Source organism: Anolis carolinensis, unplaced genomic scaffold (genome assembly GCF_035594765.1).
Source record: "Anolis carolinensis isolate JA03-04 unplaced genomic scaffold, rAnoCar3.1.pri scaffold_19, whole genome shotgun sequence".
Classification (NCBI taxonomy): domain Eukaryota; kingdom Metazoa; phylum Chordata; class Lepidosauria; order Squamata; family Dactyloidae; genus Anolis; species Anolis carolinensis.
In genome coordinates, this window is record NW_026943829.1 from 3,034,254 (window position 1) to 3,049,771 (window position 15,518).

At 45.6% G+C, this 15,518-nt stretch overlaps 1 protein-coding gene across 4 annotated transcripts in view; it reads left to right on the forward strand.

The window, feature by feature from the left end:
* LOC134294756 (leucine--tRNA ligase, cytoplasmic-like) overlaps positions 1-15,518 on the forward strand; it is a 217,850-nt gene that overhangs the window by 29,000 nt on the left and 173,332 nt on the right. For all 4 annotated transcript variants that reach the window (XM_062966411.1, XM_062966412.1, XM_062966413.1 and 1 more), the window contains exons 15-19: positions 1,485-1,562; positions 5,681-5,766; positions 5,844-5,909; positions 5,997-6,079; positions 6,570-6,708. In XM_062966411.1, coding sequence (XP_062822481.1) covers positions 1,485-1,562; positions 5,681-5,766; positions 5,844-5,909; positions 5,997-6,079; positions 6,570-6,708 — 452 coding nt within the window. The remainder of the gene's footprint in view (positions 1-1,484; positions 1,563-5,680; positions 5,767-5,843; positions 5,910-5,996; positions 6,080-6,569; positions 6,709-15,518) is intronic.

Genomic DNA, 15,518 nt, shown 5'->3' on the forward strand with positions numbered 1-15,518 from the left:
GCAGATCAATAGGCACTGCTTTGACAGGAAGGTAACGGTGCTCCATGCAGTCATGCTGCCACATGACCTAGGAGGTGTCTATGGACAATGCTGGCTCTTCGGCTTAGAAATGGAGATGAGCACCAACCCCCAGAGTTGGACACAACTAGACTTAATGTCAGAGGAAAGCCTTTACCTTTAGGATTGGGCAAAGTGTGGCTGGTGGGCTGCATGTGGCCAACAGTCTGTATATATAGTTCCCTTTATAGTTCCCTGGAGGTCAATGTTTTCCCCTCAGATAGGGCATTTCCATTACACTCCTCCCCCCCCCCCCCACAGCAAATGTTGCAGGAGAGGCCTTTCTTTGAAACAAGAAGAGATAGGAGAATTTCCATTTCCATTTCCATTTCCAATATTTCTACCCCGCCCTTCTCCCCGAGGGGACTCAGGGCGGCTTACACAACTGGTAGGATCACTACCAGTACATCATAATACAATAAAATGAGAATAAAACAGTTAAAATAATTAAATAACATAATAAAATACAATATATAAGATTTAAAACAATGCAACACCAAATATGGCTTCCATTTACTTAATGTTGTTCAGTCTAGCCTGGCCTGACATGTCCTGGGACCTAAAAGCATGGCAAAATGCCTCCCTACACCTCCCAGTGGGAGGTGCAGCTCACTAAGGTTTCTGGGAGGGTCTATATAGCTACCCCTGGGCTTTCCCAGCTGTTCATCCTTGGCGTAGGGAACGTTGATCCAATTTGCCAATCCAAGGTGTGAATCGGCAAATGTTTATCTGGGATATGATCAGGGGATTGCTTTAATTTATTATTTGGAACCCTGTAACATGGCAGGCATTGTTTTTTGTCTCGCCCAAAATGTGCCCTTAGCAAATGTAATATGGTCTTTTGTAATATTTGGTAATCACCTTCACGTCTGCATTCTCCTTTTACTAATAAATAACACTTCATATGAGAGAAATTACTTGGCTGTCTTAAATTACACCCAAAAGGAACCTGAATTTTGGGAAATAATGGCATCTGCATTTGTTTGCTGAGAAAGATTCCCTTTCCAGAGAAAACTGAGATGTCCATGGTTGGGCATTCTAAAGAGAGAATGTGGATTGAAGAAGACAGTAATTGTAGAAGGAGCTAGGAAAGCAAGCCAGAGGTTGTGAATACTATGTTTTGGGGAAAAGATTTATTCTAGCTTCTAGGGACGGACTGGGACTGGGGGTGGATTGAATCATTTTTGGGAGGGATCTTCAAAGTGAAGAAGAGTCTTGATGTGCTTGCTGTGGTTTGAGATCTTTTGAGGACAGGAGATATAATGGGGAGAACTAAGAAGACACTGGATTATTGGATTTTTGTGAAGGTATACTGTATATGAACATATGAAGCCATCTTTTAGCAATAAAAGGGAGTAAGGTGGCCTACCTACAAAGCTACAAAATATCCTAAACAAATTGTAACCTCTGGAATTACCACTTTTCAGATAATGCTTGTGGCTGAATTCAAGGGCCAGAAGATTCAAGATGTAAAGAAGATTATTCAGAAGAAGATGGTAGATAATGTGTGTAGTGGTTTGTACTGCTTTTTAAAAATATGATGTAGTGACTTCCACAACACTATTTTGTTGGCTTGTTTTTTTTTTTACAGAGTACTGCTTGATTTCTTGGGACAGAACCACAGCCACAAGAATCAAAGCCATACTAAATCAAGTGCTTTGGTTTTGTTGCAAAAAACCCTACAACTTATTACACTTAGCCTATCAAACAGGACAAATACACACAAGACAAATAACAAATAGAACTGAATACAACACTGACAGCAACAAAGCAAACACTAATCTTTCTCACCACCCCCATCCACAGAAACAAGTGTTTAAAAATGGGCTTTCCATACTCCAAGTCACCAATAAAAATAAACATAACACCCACTTCATTTCTTAACTGATATTTAAACATCTGCCTAATACTCATTCATATAAAAATATCAGCTCAGTATTCAAAACCCACAAGTGTTGTCTTCTCTTCTTTTGTGTATGAGATAAAATTGTTCCCAATCTTTCCTCCCCAGCCCCAAGTACAAAGGAAATAATTATCCAAAGACTTATATCTAATCAAAGTGGATAGTTTGTCCATTTCTGCCATTCCAACTTCAATATCCTATTTTCTTTTATTGGTATTTCCCCATTTTTCAATTTCTGAACACCCAACAATATTGCTGTCAAAGCTATATAGTGTAAATTATTTTGGTTCAAGTTCTTGATCTGAGAATTTGGCCATCTCTATAAAAACAACTCTTGTTTAAACTGTTTTTTAGTCTTAATAATATCTTGCATCACCAATTTTATCTACTGTACTTCCAATATTTTTTAGCTTTGTCACATGTCTACTACATATGATAAATAATTCCTTATTGTTTTTCATATTTTCAACATATATTCCTGGACCCTAAAAGCCCTGTAATCTTGAAAGTCTCTTTTTAGGATCATTGGAAAAAGGAATGTAGCACCACTGCAATAGTTTGTGGTGAGATTTCAGTCTTTAAAGCAGTGGTTCTCAACCTGTGGATCCCCAGATATTTTGGTCCTCAACTCCCAGAAATTGTAACAGCTGATAAACTGGTTGGGATTTCTGGGAGTTGTAGGCCAAAACACCCGGGGACTTACAGGTTGAGAACCACTGCTTTAAAGATTTTGAAAGTAAAATATCATTATAGTTTCCAGAATTTGTCAGTTCTGAATTCTTAATGTACAGTATGATGGTTGAACTGATGCACTTACACATTTTACTCACAAGAGGGCAACTGAAATACTGAGAAGACTGATTCTTTGTTATGAAGGAGGCATCCAGCAGTGAAGTATCTCCCACCAACAAATTCTACAAAAACAACAAAACTGCTCTATTCTTTCTACTTATCATCTACCTATGGATGTTTGGTAAAAGGACAAATATGTTGTGTGTGAGTTGTGTGCCTTCTATTCATTTCCCACTTATGGTGATCCTAATATGACCCTACCACATGTTTTCAAAACATGGCATACGAACGTCCCCACACACTTCATTTTGCTCCCCTAACTTTCATACACATCTTAGAAACATGCCAGCTCCCACCCCCCAAATCAGCTGAAAATGGGCCTGAATTGAAATAGAAAATGAATAATGCCTGGAAAAAAGAAACCAGATTTTTTTTTACAGGGTCTGTGTGCTTTAGCAAGGCAGTCAATATGCAGTTAGTTTTGAGCGGGTTGTTTTGTTTAATAAATCTCCTAGATCTTATTACTTTTAAAGAATCTGAAAACTTGGGGGGATTTCAAAGACTACATGTGTACTATAGTCTATTTCTCTAAGAATACCCTTCGTTCTGGTGGACTTCCTTGTGGCTACTGCATCACCCAGAATCGTATCATAATTGAACATAGTCGTAAATGTGGACAGCATGATCCTAATCTTTGTTTCTACATTTTCTTTCATGCCTTCAGTATTCTACAATACCAATCCTTTCTTTATATTGACAATAACACTTGATTTCACAGGCCCTAATATCTTTACATCAATTTATTTTGTCTTCCTACTCCTCTGGATTTATTTGGCCCAGCTGGATGTAGTCGAGGTGGTTGAGGTCTACATGTCTCCTGTTATGGCGCGAAGAACCAATGCTTATCTAGTTAACTTTATCAATCACTTATTCACAGCCTTCTTCACTGACATGCCTCTTTCAGAAATACATACCGCCTAGACTGTTCCTGATAATGCCATCAGATATTGCAGATGAGAATCTTTTGCACCTGTGGAGGCGGGCTTTTGCAGAAGAGCACTACTGCCACTTCTTCCGTTTTTCTGCCAGTTTTTCACCACACATCCTCTTAATTTAGGTTAGCTTGTACATATCCCATGATTAGATTCCTCCTCAATGAACAGAGAGTGGAAAGTTATGATCCCTTCTGGTTTAGTCTGGTGGAGGCATCCAAGCCACATCCTGATTCACATGTGGTCTAGTCTGAAGTCTTAGCTTTCGCAGCATCTGTCCTATTGCACCTGGAGCTAAGCCCAATAAAAGATCAAACTCTCTGTCCTGTTGCCATCCCTACAGGTTATACTTGCTTCCATGCTTGGTCCTGGGGTGGTACATGGTAGAAGTGGAATGTATGAGGAACCATGCAGTTCACCCCATTTCCTTTTAATGAATACCATTATTAATAGAGGTGGTCAAGTGTACTAACAGTTTAGGTGACATGAACTGTAAAGGTCTGGGGTCTCTTTTGCTCTGTCAGTGCACACTACACATAGCACTTACACCAGGAGCATATGAAAAGTTTGGCTGTTCATAATTTTGCCTGACAACTCCCATTATTCCCTCTCAGTATTGTTAGAAGTGAGGTATTGTAGAAATTGTAGTAGAGGGCCACCTCTGACTTCCCTAATACAGTTGTAGAAGGTATAAATGTTAATAAGTCCATTTTGTGAGGGTTAGCCGCTTTCACTTTTAGAATAATTGATCTTTGCTATCTGTAGGTCTGCTGAAAATATAGTAGAGAAACTTTCACGTGCTTCCACCCAGTGAATTAGATTTGTTTCCAGCATGGGCTGGGTCCTAGCTCACTGTTTCTTTTTGTTTGAACTGAGATTTAGAAACCTAGTCCTACCTCATATACTAACAGAATTCAATGACACAATTTTGAAATCCTAAAAAGCATCCCTTTAGGGCGATGGGTAGTGGATGGGAAGATATTTGAAGTCAGATGAATAGCCTTATTCAAAACCAAATCAAGTTTGCTTTATCAAGTCAGATTATCTATGCCCATGCTTAGGGGCCCTCACTGGCACAGCGGGTTAAACCTCTGAGCTGCTCAACTTACTGACCAAAAGGTCAGTGGTTTGAATCCAGGGAGCAGAGTGAGCTCCTGCTGTTAACCCCAGCTTCTGCCAACCTAGCAGTTCGAAAACATGCAAGTGTGAGTAGATCGATAGGTATCGCTCCAGCGGGAAGATAACAGTGTTCCATGTAGTCATGCCAACCACATGATCTTGGAGTTGTCTACAGACAACGCTGGCTCTTCAGCTTAGGAGATAAGCACCAACCCCCAGAGTCGGACACGACTTAGACTTAATGTCAGGGGGAAACCTTTACCTTTTTATGCCTATGCTTAACCTGTTTCTCTCTGTCCATGTGCCAAGAACATGGGAGGGCTCTAGATATTCTTGATCCATAGCCAGCACAGAATTCCCCTCAACCTCTTTTTTTTCTTCTTTTTTTTCTGTCCCCTGAGGTCAGGAAAACACTGACTGAATCCTCATGGAAGCTTGATATTGGAAGCCTTCCCCTCTGGATGTGGATGTTACTCTTTACTCTTAGGTCCCTTCTATGCTGCCATATTAAATGTAGATTATCTGCTTTGAAGTGGATTATATGGTAGTGTAGACTCATATAATCGAGTTCAAAGCAGATAATCTAGTTTATCTGATTTGATTATCTGGATTATGTGGCAGTGTAGAAGGGGCCATAGAGGGGGAAATTTGAAATTTCCTGTAATTCCTCAGTTGACCTCTCATGATAACCTCAAGGTAGCACCTGAAGAAGCTTATTAGTTAAATGGAATTGAGTGTATTTGCTTGGCTAAAGCCACTTGTTTATTCTGTAAAACATATTTTTGTTGTCTCACCTTTGTAATCCTCTTCCTTCTAGGGTGAAGCTATGATCTATATGGAGCCAGAAAAACAAGTCATGTCAAGATCTGCCGATGAGTGTGTGGTGGCTCTTTGTGATCAATGGTGAGTTGGGAATCAACATACAGCTACGTTAGTTGCATGTTTCCCACTTTGCTGTAACTGTTTTCCCCTGACTTTAGGTACTTGGATTATGGTGAAGAAACATGGAAGAAACAGACTCATGAATGCCTGAAAAATCTTGAAATGTAAGTTATGGGGAGCAAGAACAGAAAAACCATGGATTAAAAAAGAGCCAGGGGACACAGTAAAGATGAATGCTCTTTTCTTTTCAGATTTTGTGAAGAGACAAGAAGAAATTTTGAAGCTACTCTAGACTGGCTGCAGGAACATGCATGTTCAAGAACATATGGATTAGGTAGGAAGAGCATGCAATGTTGTTCAGGAGTACTACTGTTTGATATGACTCATTTCGTTTTTAAAAAATCTGCAATATACTGTATAATGACATATAGTAAGACAATGGATGCAGCAAAGTGAGCCATATGATGTCAGATCATGATGTTGCTCAGTTTTTCATCTACAGATTCCCAGCTCTTAAATGGAAGTGCAGATTCATTACTGATCAGGACATTATTAGTTCAACTTCCTGTAGAAACCAATCATGTTCCTTTCAGGTTTCCCTTCAGAGCAGCCTCACCTTCCAACATAGTGATTTTCAGATGATGCCTGGTGAACCATCTTAATCTGAAATGTAGAAAGTATTATACTTATTACTGATAACTAAGGCATTCAATAACTATCATCCCAATAATTGCTGTTTTAATTTCCCCACCCATGTCCCCACCTTGGTTAGCCTAGAAACCTAGACTGCTAATTCACAATTAACATACTTTGTCATCTTCTAGGTACTCGTTTGCCTTGGGATGAGCAGTGGCTGATAGAATCTCTCTCTGATTCAACTATCTACATGGCCTTCTATACAGTGGCTCATCTCCTACAAGGGGGCAATCTCCGTGGACAAGGAGAGTCTCCAATGAGGATCAGGTAAGAAGGAAGGGGAAGGAATTCTTATCATCATTGTAACCACTTTCTGTTGATTTAGTTAGCATAGTGGATGCAGATCTTCACATATGTTGGATCTCTGTTAATAGACACTTTTCAGGACACCTGTAAATCTAACCACTTTCTGGAAAAGATAGTCATCAGAATTAGCCCTTATTTTTTACTGTTACGTGTCAGCTCACCACAGCCGCTCCTGAATGAACACACGAGACTCTCTGTGGTATCACCAGGAACTTTTACTGTAGGAAACATGAACATCAGAAAAGCCAAGAATGGGATACTACGGCCAACCCTCCTTTATATACCCTCCCCCTCATTTGAACAGTCTCTTCCCGCTCAGTAAAACCCCGCGCAAATTCCCCGCCAAGTCCAGCAGCCGTTTCTTCTCCGAGTCCTGAGCCGCAGGTGTCTTATCAATGTCAGTGACCCTGAAACTCAGAGCCACATCCAGGCTCTAGTAGCAGGGTTCTGACATGGCGTCCTCCTCCCCTTCGTCCTGGAAGGAAAAGATTAAACACAACTATTGTTCTCCGCTGTCCAGAGTTCCTTTATACTTTTTTAACAGGCTGCAATGGAATACCGGGTGTACCTTTCCTAGGTCCTTTGGTAGCCTCAGCTCATAGGTCACTTCGTTTATTCTTTTTGCTACCCTGAATGGCCCTATATAGCGTGGAGCCAATTTCTTGGATGGGAACCCCAATTTCAGGTTTTTTGTGCTCAGCCAAACCAGATCTCCTTCGCCCAATTTGTCCCCCTCTCGGCGCCTACGATCCGCAAAGAGCTTGTACTTCTTTTGTGTTTCCCGCAATGCCTCTACCACGGTTTGCCACCCTTGCTTGATTTTGGCCGGCCATTCCTCGTCGGTCTGGCCCTCCCCTTCCTTCCACTCAGGTAGCCTGGGGAAAGGTGCCACCTCCTGTCCGTATACTATTTCGAATGGGGCACGACCTGTGGCCGAATGTACGGCCCCGTTAAAAGCCATCTCAGCAAACGGTAGAAGGTCCGCCCAATCATCCTGTCTATAATTGGTGTACATCCTTAAGAATTGGCACAGTGTCTGTTGGGTACGTTCGACCCCCCCGTTGGTCGCGGGATGAAAGGCCGAGCTCAGGTTCCTTTCTGCTCCTAACAGCTGTAAGAATTTTCCCCAAAATTTTGCAGTAAATTGGACTCCCCGGTCGCTAATTATTTTGTCGGGACACCCATGTAGGCGATATACATGCTTCACATACAAATCAGCAAGTTTTTCAGCTGAAGGGAGTTTTGGCAGGGCCACAAAGTGTGCCTGTTTTGAGAATAGGTCCAATATTGTCCAAATGTATCTGTGGCCTCTGCTGGGGGGTAGTTCGCCTACAAAATCCATGGCTACGCATTCCCATGGCCTCATGGGCTCCACCACCTTCTGCAATAGCCCCTGGGGCTTCCCCGGTGGTGTTTTTCCCTCTGCACATAATTCACACTGCGTGACGTACCCCCTGGCGTCTTTCCTCATTCCGGGCCACCAGCATTGTTTGGCCAACAGTTTAATAGTCCTGGTGGGGCCTAGATGACCCGCACCCTTGTTATCATGGTACTTCCTTAACATTTCTCGTCTTAAACATTCAGGAATATACAATTTCTTATTTACAAACACCAAATCCCCACACAATTCTCCCTTTTCTTTGTTAGTTTGTAACCATTTGTCCATTCCATACGCTCGCTTCAACTCTTCCTCCCATATTTCTCCTCCCCCCGTGGAAATGGCAGTACGTTTGTTTTCTTTGGCTGCTTGTGCTCGAGTTAGTACTGCCAGGCCCCATTGCTTATCAAGAAAAATACTCCCTTCAGATTCCTGAATTCCTCCCCCGTGCTGAGGCATCCGAGAGAGAGCGTCAGCGAGTATGTTATGTTTCCCCTGGAAGAATCTGAGTCTGAAATCAAAACGGCTGAAATATTGGGCCCATCTAATTTGCTTCGCTGATAGTTTACGAGGGGATCTTAGATACTGTAAATTTCTATGGTCAGTCCACACCTCAAACGGTGTTCCACTTCCTTCCAGAAAGTGTCTCCAACACTCTAGTGCTTTTAGAATCGCTAAGGCTTCTCTCTCCCAAATCGGCCAGTTTTTTTCTGTATCGCTAAACTTTTTTGACAGATAGCCACATGGCTTCAGGTTCCCCCCCTCGTCTTTCTGTAGCAGAACTGCCCCATATGCCCGGTCTGACGCATCGCAATGTAATACAAAGGCTTTAGACATATCAGGGTGCTGTAGGACAGGCTCCTCAGTAAAACGCTTTTTAAGGGCTTCGAAAGCTTCCTGGCATTCTATTGTCCAGGTCAGTTTGGCCCCTGGGGCCTTCACTTTGGCTGTTTTTCCCCTGCCTTTAGTCTTTAACAAATCCGTTAATGGCAAAGTGAGGCGCGCAAAGTCCTTGATAAATGTTCTATAGAAGTTTGCGAACCCTAGGAAGGATTGCAGCTGCTTCCGTGTTTTGGGGGCTTCCCACCCCCTCACGTCTTCTACCTTCGCAGGGTCCATCGCCACTCCCTGGGAGGAAATCCTATACCCCAGAAAGTCTATCTGGTCTTTATTGAACTCGCACTTGGCAAGCTTCGCATACAGTTTTGCTTCTCTCAACTTTTGCAGGACTTCCCTTACTAGTTCTATGTGTTGCTCCTTAGTCCGAGATATTAACAATATGTCATCTAAAAAAACAAAGACTCCCTTGTACAACAATGGATGCAACACTTCGTTGATTAATTGCATGAACGCGGCACCTCCGCCGCACAAACCGAAAGGGAGCACACGATAATTGAATAATCCGAATGCACAGGAGAAGGCCGTCTTCCACCTGTCCTCTGGTTTAATCTGCAATTTATGGTACGCTTCAATTAAGTCCAATTTAGTGAATATCTGTCCTTCCGATAACTGGGCGATCAAGTCCTTCACTAAAGGTAGGGGGTATTTATTTACAGAACTGATTGCATTCAGGCCCCTGTAGTCAATGCAGAGCCTCAGCGTTTGGTCCTTTTTGCGCCTGAACAACACAGGCGCCCCTAGAGGGGAATTTGAAGGCTCTATGAAACCCCTCGCTAGGTTTTTATCAATGTATTTTCTCAGTTCCTCCTTTTCCCTAGCCGACATTGGGTATATTTTTGCCTTAGGAAGCTCTGCTCCTGGGACTAGCTCTATCTTCACTTCAACTCTCCGCTTCGGTGGGAAACTGTCTGCTTCCTTTTCATCAAATACGTCCACAAAATCCCGATACTCTGGGGGTAATTTATCTGCCAGTTCTGCTATCCTGATAGAGTCTTCCTCCCCCCTTTTCCCCGGCTCCCTCTCCACTTCCTGGCTCCCTCCTTCCAACTTCATCCTGAAGATCATGCTCTTATCCTCCCAGTTGATTTGCGGGTTGGCCTGCCCCAGCCATGGCATGCCTAGTATAACATTATAGCTGGCTATTTGTGATATCACAAATGACACCTTTCCTTCCCAACTCCCTATCTTACACTTTACATCTTCGGCACTGTACTTAGCTAATGATCCCGATGCTGTGGATCCGTCCAACTGCGAAAAAGCTATTGGGGATTCTAGGTTCGTTCTTTCGCATCCCAATCCCTCGGCTAATTCAGGGGAGATGATGTTCCTGGAACATCCACAATCCACAAATGCTTTGCAGGTTGCTTGTTTGCTGCCACTTTCAAGCTGAATGGGGACCACTATCATGGCTTTGTCCTGACTTACCAACCCCCCCGAGTGGTGCCTCATCGGTGGTTCTTCCTCGGCGCGTTTCCCTGCCACGGCTCTTGGTTTGGGCGGGCCTCCGCCTTCCCCTTTTCTCTGCCAGCACTCGGCAGCCCTGTGGCCCAAACGGCCGCACACGAAGCAGCCCCTCCTGCTGGTGCTCACGTTCCCTGTCGGCTCCGTTCTCCTCCCGGCTGGGGTTGATCCCTCCTTCCGGCTCCCCTCTTTCATCTGCGGCCGCTGCTGTAGCCCTCCTCGGTGCCTCCTCGCCTGGGCCAGCGATGTCTCGATGCGCCCCGCCAGCTGAATCCATCCGCGCAGTGTGTCAGGCTCATCACGATGCACCGCCCAGGAGAGGATCTCCCGCCTGAGCCCCTCTTTGAAGAGTTCTATCTTTGTCACTGCAGACCATTCCGGCACCTTTTCAGCGAGGCATTGGAACTCCTCCGCATACTCAGATACCGACCTCTGCCCCTGGGAGACGGTCTTCAACTCCTCCCTCGCCTGGATCTGCTCCAGTGGATCTCGGAAACGGGTCTCCAGGGCCCCCATAAAGCGTCGGAGTGACCCCAGACATGGGTCGCGCCGCGCGTGCAGTTGAACGTACCAGCTGGCCGCTCCCCTCTTCAACACTGCACCAATGGCCCGTACCCGGCTGGATTCCGTTCTAAAAGTGTGAGCATTGTCCTCCATATAGCCCCTCACCGTGGTCAGGAAAAAATCCAGTTCAGAGGACTCTCCCCCAAACTCGATCCTTAGTTCCTCTCGTCTCGGTAGGGGTCCCTGTGGTGGCAATCCCCAATTCTCCGCCCGTCGCAAGCCCCCTTGCGGACCAGTGGGCCCCGCTGCTGCTTCCCTTTGTCCTGTGCCACGCCCGGCATTCGCCAGGGGCACCAGGGTCTCAGTTGGGAGCGTAGCCGGGATTCTCGGAGGCTTTTCCCCTTCGTCGTCACTCTCCTCCACCCGCGTCAGGCTCGTTTGGATCTTGGGCCGGGCACCGGGCCCTTTTCGCATTTCCCTTCCCTTCGGTGCTGGGAGGTCTGCAAAGCCCTGGCTGCTTCCCATGCTCACGTCCCACATTGAGCTAGCCCGAAGTTCCCTTCCTCGCTCCGGCTCCGCCAAAACCGCCAGGCGCTCCATCGCCCTCGACATCACTGCCAGGGTGGTCTCCATCGCCGACATCCTCTCCTCCAGAAACACCATCTTTTGCGGGCCTGGGGAAGGTGAACCTTCCTCTCCTCCGGTGCTATCTCCCCGCACCACTCCGCGCCTCTGGGTTACCCCATTTGGCTGGGCATAAGCGGTGGATGACGCCAGGGCCGCCAGCTGGTGGAACTCAGCGTCCGGCTCGGGAGTGGCCCTTTCCGACCTTCCTCCTCCGGCGCCCAAGAGCTCTTCATCCTCCACTTGCATGTTACACCTCACCGCTACAGCGGGATGGTGTCCGTATTCTTGGCTTAATGTCAGCTCACCACAGCCGCTCCTGAATGAACACACGAGACTCTCTGTGGTATCACCAGGAACTTTTACTGTAGGAAACATGAACATCAGAAAAGCCAAGAATGGGATACAACGGCCAACCCTCCTTTATATACCCTCCCCCTCATTTGAACAGTCTCTTCCCGCTCAGTAAAACCCCGCGCAAATTCCCCGCCAAGTCCAGCAGCCGTTTCTTCTCCGAGTCCTGAGCCGCAGGTGTCTTATCAATGTCAGTGACCCTGAAACTCAGAGCCACATCCAGGCTCTAGTAGCAGGGTTCTGACAGTTACGTGTACTTTTGATTTCCCAGGAAGTGAATAAAGTGATTGAGAATTGGGGCAGATGGTTTATTGCGTCCCCCCCTTTCATCTGCCATAAATAAATTAGTAGTCACCATCAGCTGTCTTGTAAACAAGGCGGGGCCTAGAGAGCCGCTGGCGGAGGATTCAAAGAGCATCCACGGGCTAGAGCCTCTCTTAAGGCCTACTCCGCGGCAATGCGTGCAGCCAGAAAGTCCTTCTCGACCTGGAGAGTTGTTTCGGGTGGTCAGGGAGTTTCTCCATCCCCTTGAGGGGGAGGGCCCCCCTGATCACCTGACAACCCGATGTGGTGTGTTCGCACATCACTTTGCAGATAAAGTCACTCGAATGCGCTCCGACTTAGATGCCGATGTTAATGCAGTACCAGAGGATGTAACCAAGGCACCTGTCTGTCAGGTCTTCTTGGATTCGTTTCGACTTGTTCAGCCTGATGACGTTGACAAGGTTCTTGGTGCGTGAGGTCGACCACTTGTGTCTTGGACCCTTGCCCAACTTGGCTTATCAAATTGGTCAGTGGGGGGTTGGCTGATTGGTTCACGAGAATCATCAATGCCTCTCTTCAACAAGGGCATCTACCATCCTGCCTCAACAAACCAATTGTAAAGCCTATATTGAAGAAGGCAAATTTGGATTCGTCTCTATTAAACAAATACCGACCAATCTCCAACCTCCCATTTTTGGGCAAGGTCTTGGAGAGGGTGATCGCCTCCCAGCTCCAGGAATTCTTGTTTGAGACCATTTATCTAGATTTGTCACAGTCTGGTTTCAGGCCTGGTCATGGGACTGAGATGGCTTTGGTTGCCTTGGTGGATGACCTCCGCAGAGAACTAGATAGGGGGAGTGCATGCCTACTGGTTCTCTTGGACATTTCAGCGGTGTTCGATACCATCGACCATGGTATCCTTCTGGAGGCTCTCAGGAATGGGTCTTGGGGGCATTGCTTTGCAGTGGCTCCGCTCCTTCCTGAGGGATCACACCCAGTTGGTGAAGCTGGGGGATACCTGCTCGGACCCTTGGCCTTTGACCTGTCGGGTCATGCAAGGTTCCATTCTATCCCCCATGCTTTTTAACATCTACATGAAACTGCTGGGTGAGGTCATCCAGAGTTTTGGGGTGCGGTGCGATCTCTACGCAAATGACACCCAACTCTATTACTCTTTTCCACCGAACTCCAAGGAAGCCGCCCAGATCCTAAACCCCAGTGCCTGACAGCTGTGATGAACTGGATGAGGGCTAACAAGTTGAAGCTTAATCCAGACAAGAAAGAGGCCCTCCTGGTCAATCATGGGACCAATCGGGGTATTGGGTGGCAACCTGTGCTCAACAGGGTTGCACTCCTCCTGAGAACGCAGGTACGCAATCTGGGGGTCCTTCTGGACTCATCGCTGACGCTTGAGGCTCAGGTGGCCAGGAGCGCCTTTGCACAATCAAAACTCGTGCACCAGCTGCGACCATACCTCGAGAAGTCTGACTTGGCCATGGTGGTCCATGCCTTGGTTACATCCAGATTGGATTACTACAGTGCTCTCTACGTAGGGCTGCCCATGAAGATGGTCCGGAAACTCCAACTTGTTCAAAAGGTCAGCAGCCAGGTTTCTAACCAGAGCTGGTTATAGGGAGCATACAATGCCCCTATTAAAGCAGCTCCACTGGCTTCCGATAAACTGCCGGGCCCAATTCAAGGTTCAGGTATTGACCTATAAAGCCCTATACGGCTTGGGCCCTGCCTATCTCCGTGATCGCATCTTACCCTATGAACCGCCGCAGGCCCTGAGATCATCCGGGGAGGCCCTCCTCTCGCTCCCACCTTCGTCCCAAGCACGACTGGTGAGGACAAGGGAGCGGGCCTTCTCGGTAGTGGCCCCCCGGCTCTGGAATCTCCTGCCGAAGGAGATTAGGCAAGCCCCTACTCTGTCGTCCTTTCGCAAGGAGTTGAAAACCTGGTTTCAGTGGGTCTTTGAATAATTTTCTCAGGTGTACTGCCGACCCCTGGCCCGTAAACATTCTGAACAAGGATCATCTATCCCTAATAACAGTCCATGTCAACCCATCTGATTATGTATTCTTGTTCCTTCTGGTTATTGTGATTGTTTCTTATGGTCTTCACTGTTTTACGAGTTGTATAGGTCTTTAATTTTGTTTAATAATGAGTGTATTGTGTTGCTTGTAATGTATGCTTCTGTTTTTATGCTTGTAAACCGCCCTGAGTCCCTTTGGGGAGAGAGGGCGGTATATAAATTCTCTTTCTCATGAGTCATTTTTGATAATAACTCAAAGTATAGTATTAGCCTATTTATGGTCCACTACAGTTTGCAATTAATGGATTGGCCAGAAGAAGGTGGGGCAATGTTCTCTTTGAAATGAAAAGAAACATTGATATCATGATGAACTTCAACATACTATTGTATGTTTTTAAAATTTCATTGTGAAAGGTCAAACTTATCAGCCAGTTTCTAAACATCCTAAATCACTGCAGTTCTGGTTTTTATTTGGATGGGATCCCACCACTGAATATCAAATGCTGTAGACAAGGACTTTAAAAACTTTTTCTACTTGTGACTCCTTTCTGCCTAAGAAATTTTCCATGACTCCAGGTATATAGCTATATAAAATAGATATAAAATCAAGCATTTAATGATAATGAATCAACATTTGAAAGGCTTGTTAAACAGGCTGATTTTTCTTTTTGTGGAGTACAGCTGAAGCATTTTCTGCAGAGTGAACACTGTTTGTTGTTGCTGATTTCTGTGATTAGGTGGCTTTCAGAAGCCTTTTACTGTTGCCAAATTTTGTGACCCCCAACATTGAGCTAAGGGAACCCTATTTGGGGTCAGGACCCTTGGTTTAAGAAGCAGTGCCATAGACTATATTTCAAAGAAGGCAATGACAAAACCATCTCTGAGTATCTCTTGCCTTATGGAGCAGCCATAAGTTGACATGCAGTTTGAAGGCATATATGTGCACACACATAATTCCATTATCAACAGACAGCATGGCTCCAAGCAGGTCTCAGGTTGGAGAAGGCTACCACATGAGTGTGCCAGTCCCTTTTCCTCTAGCTAGCCTCAGCTCAGCATGGTCAGTGGAGGCCTGAGAACGCAAGACACAGATTTTCCTATCACTGGCTGGCTCACTCTGTTTACCTTGCTCAGCCCACGTGCCACTCCATTACTTTGCTGGGTGCATCTGTTCGTTTCTCAAAAGAAGAAGGAATCCTCATCCCCTTCATTGGCCAAGAGGGTGTGGGAAGCCCAACTATACAGGGTGTG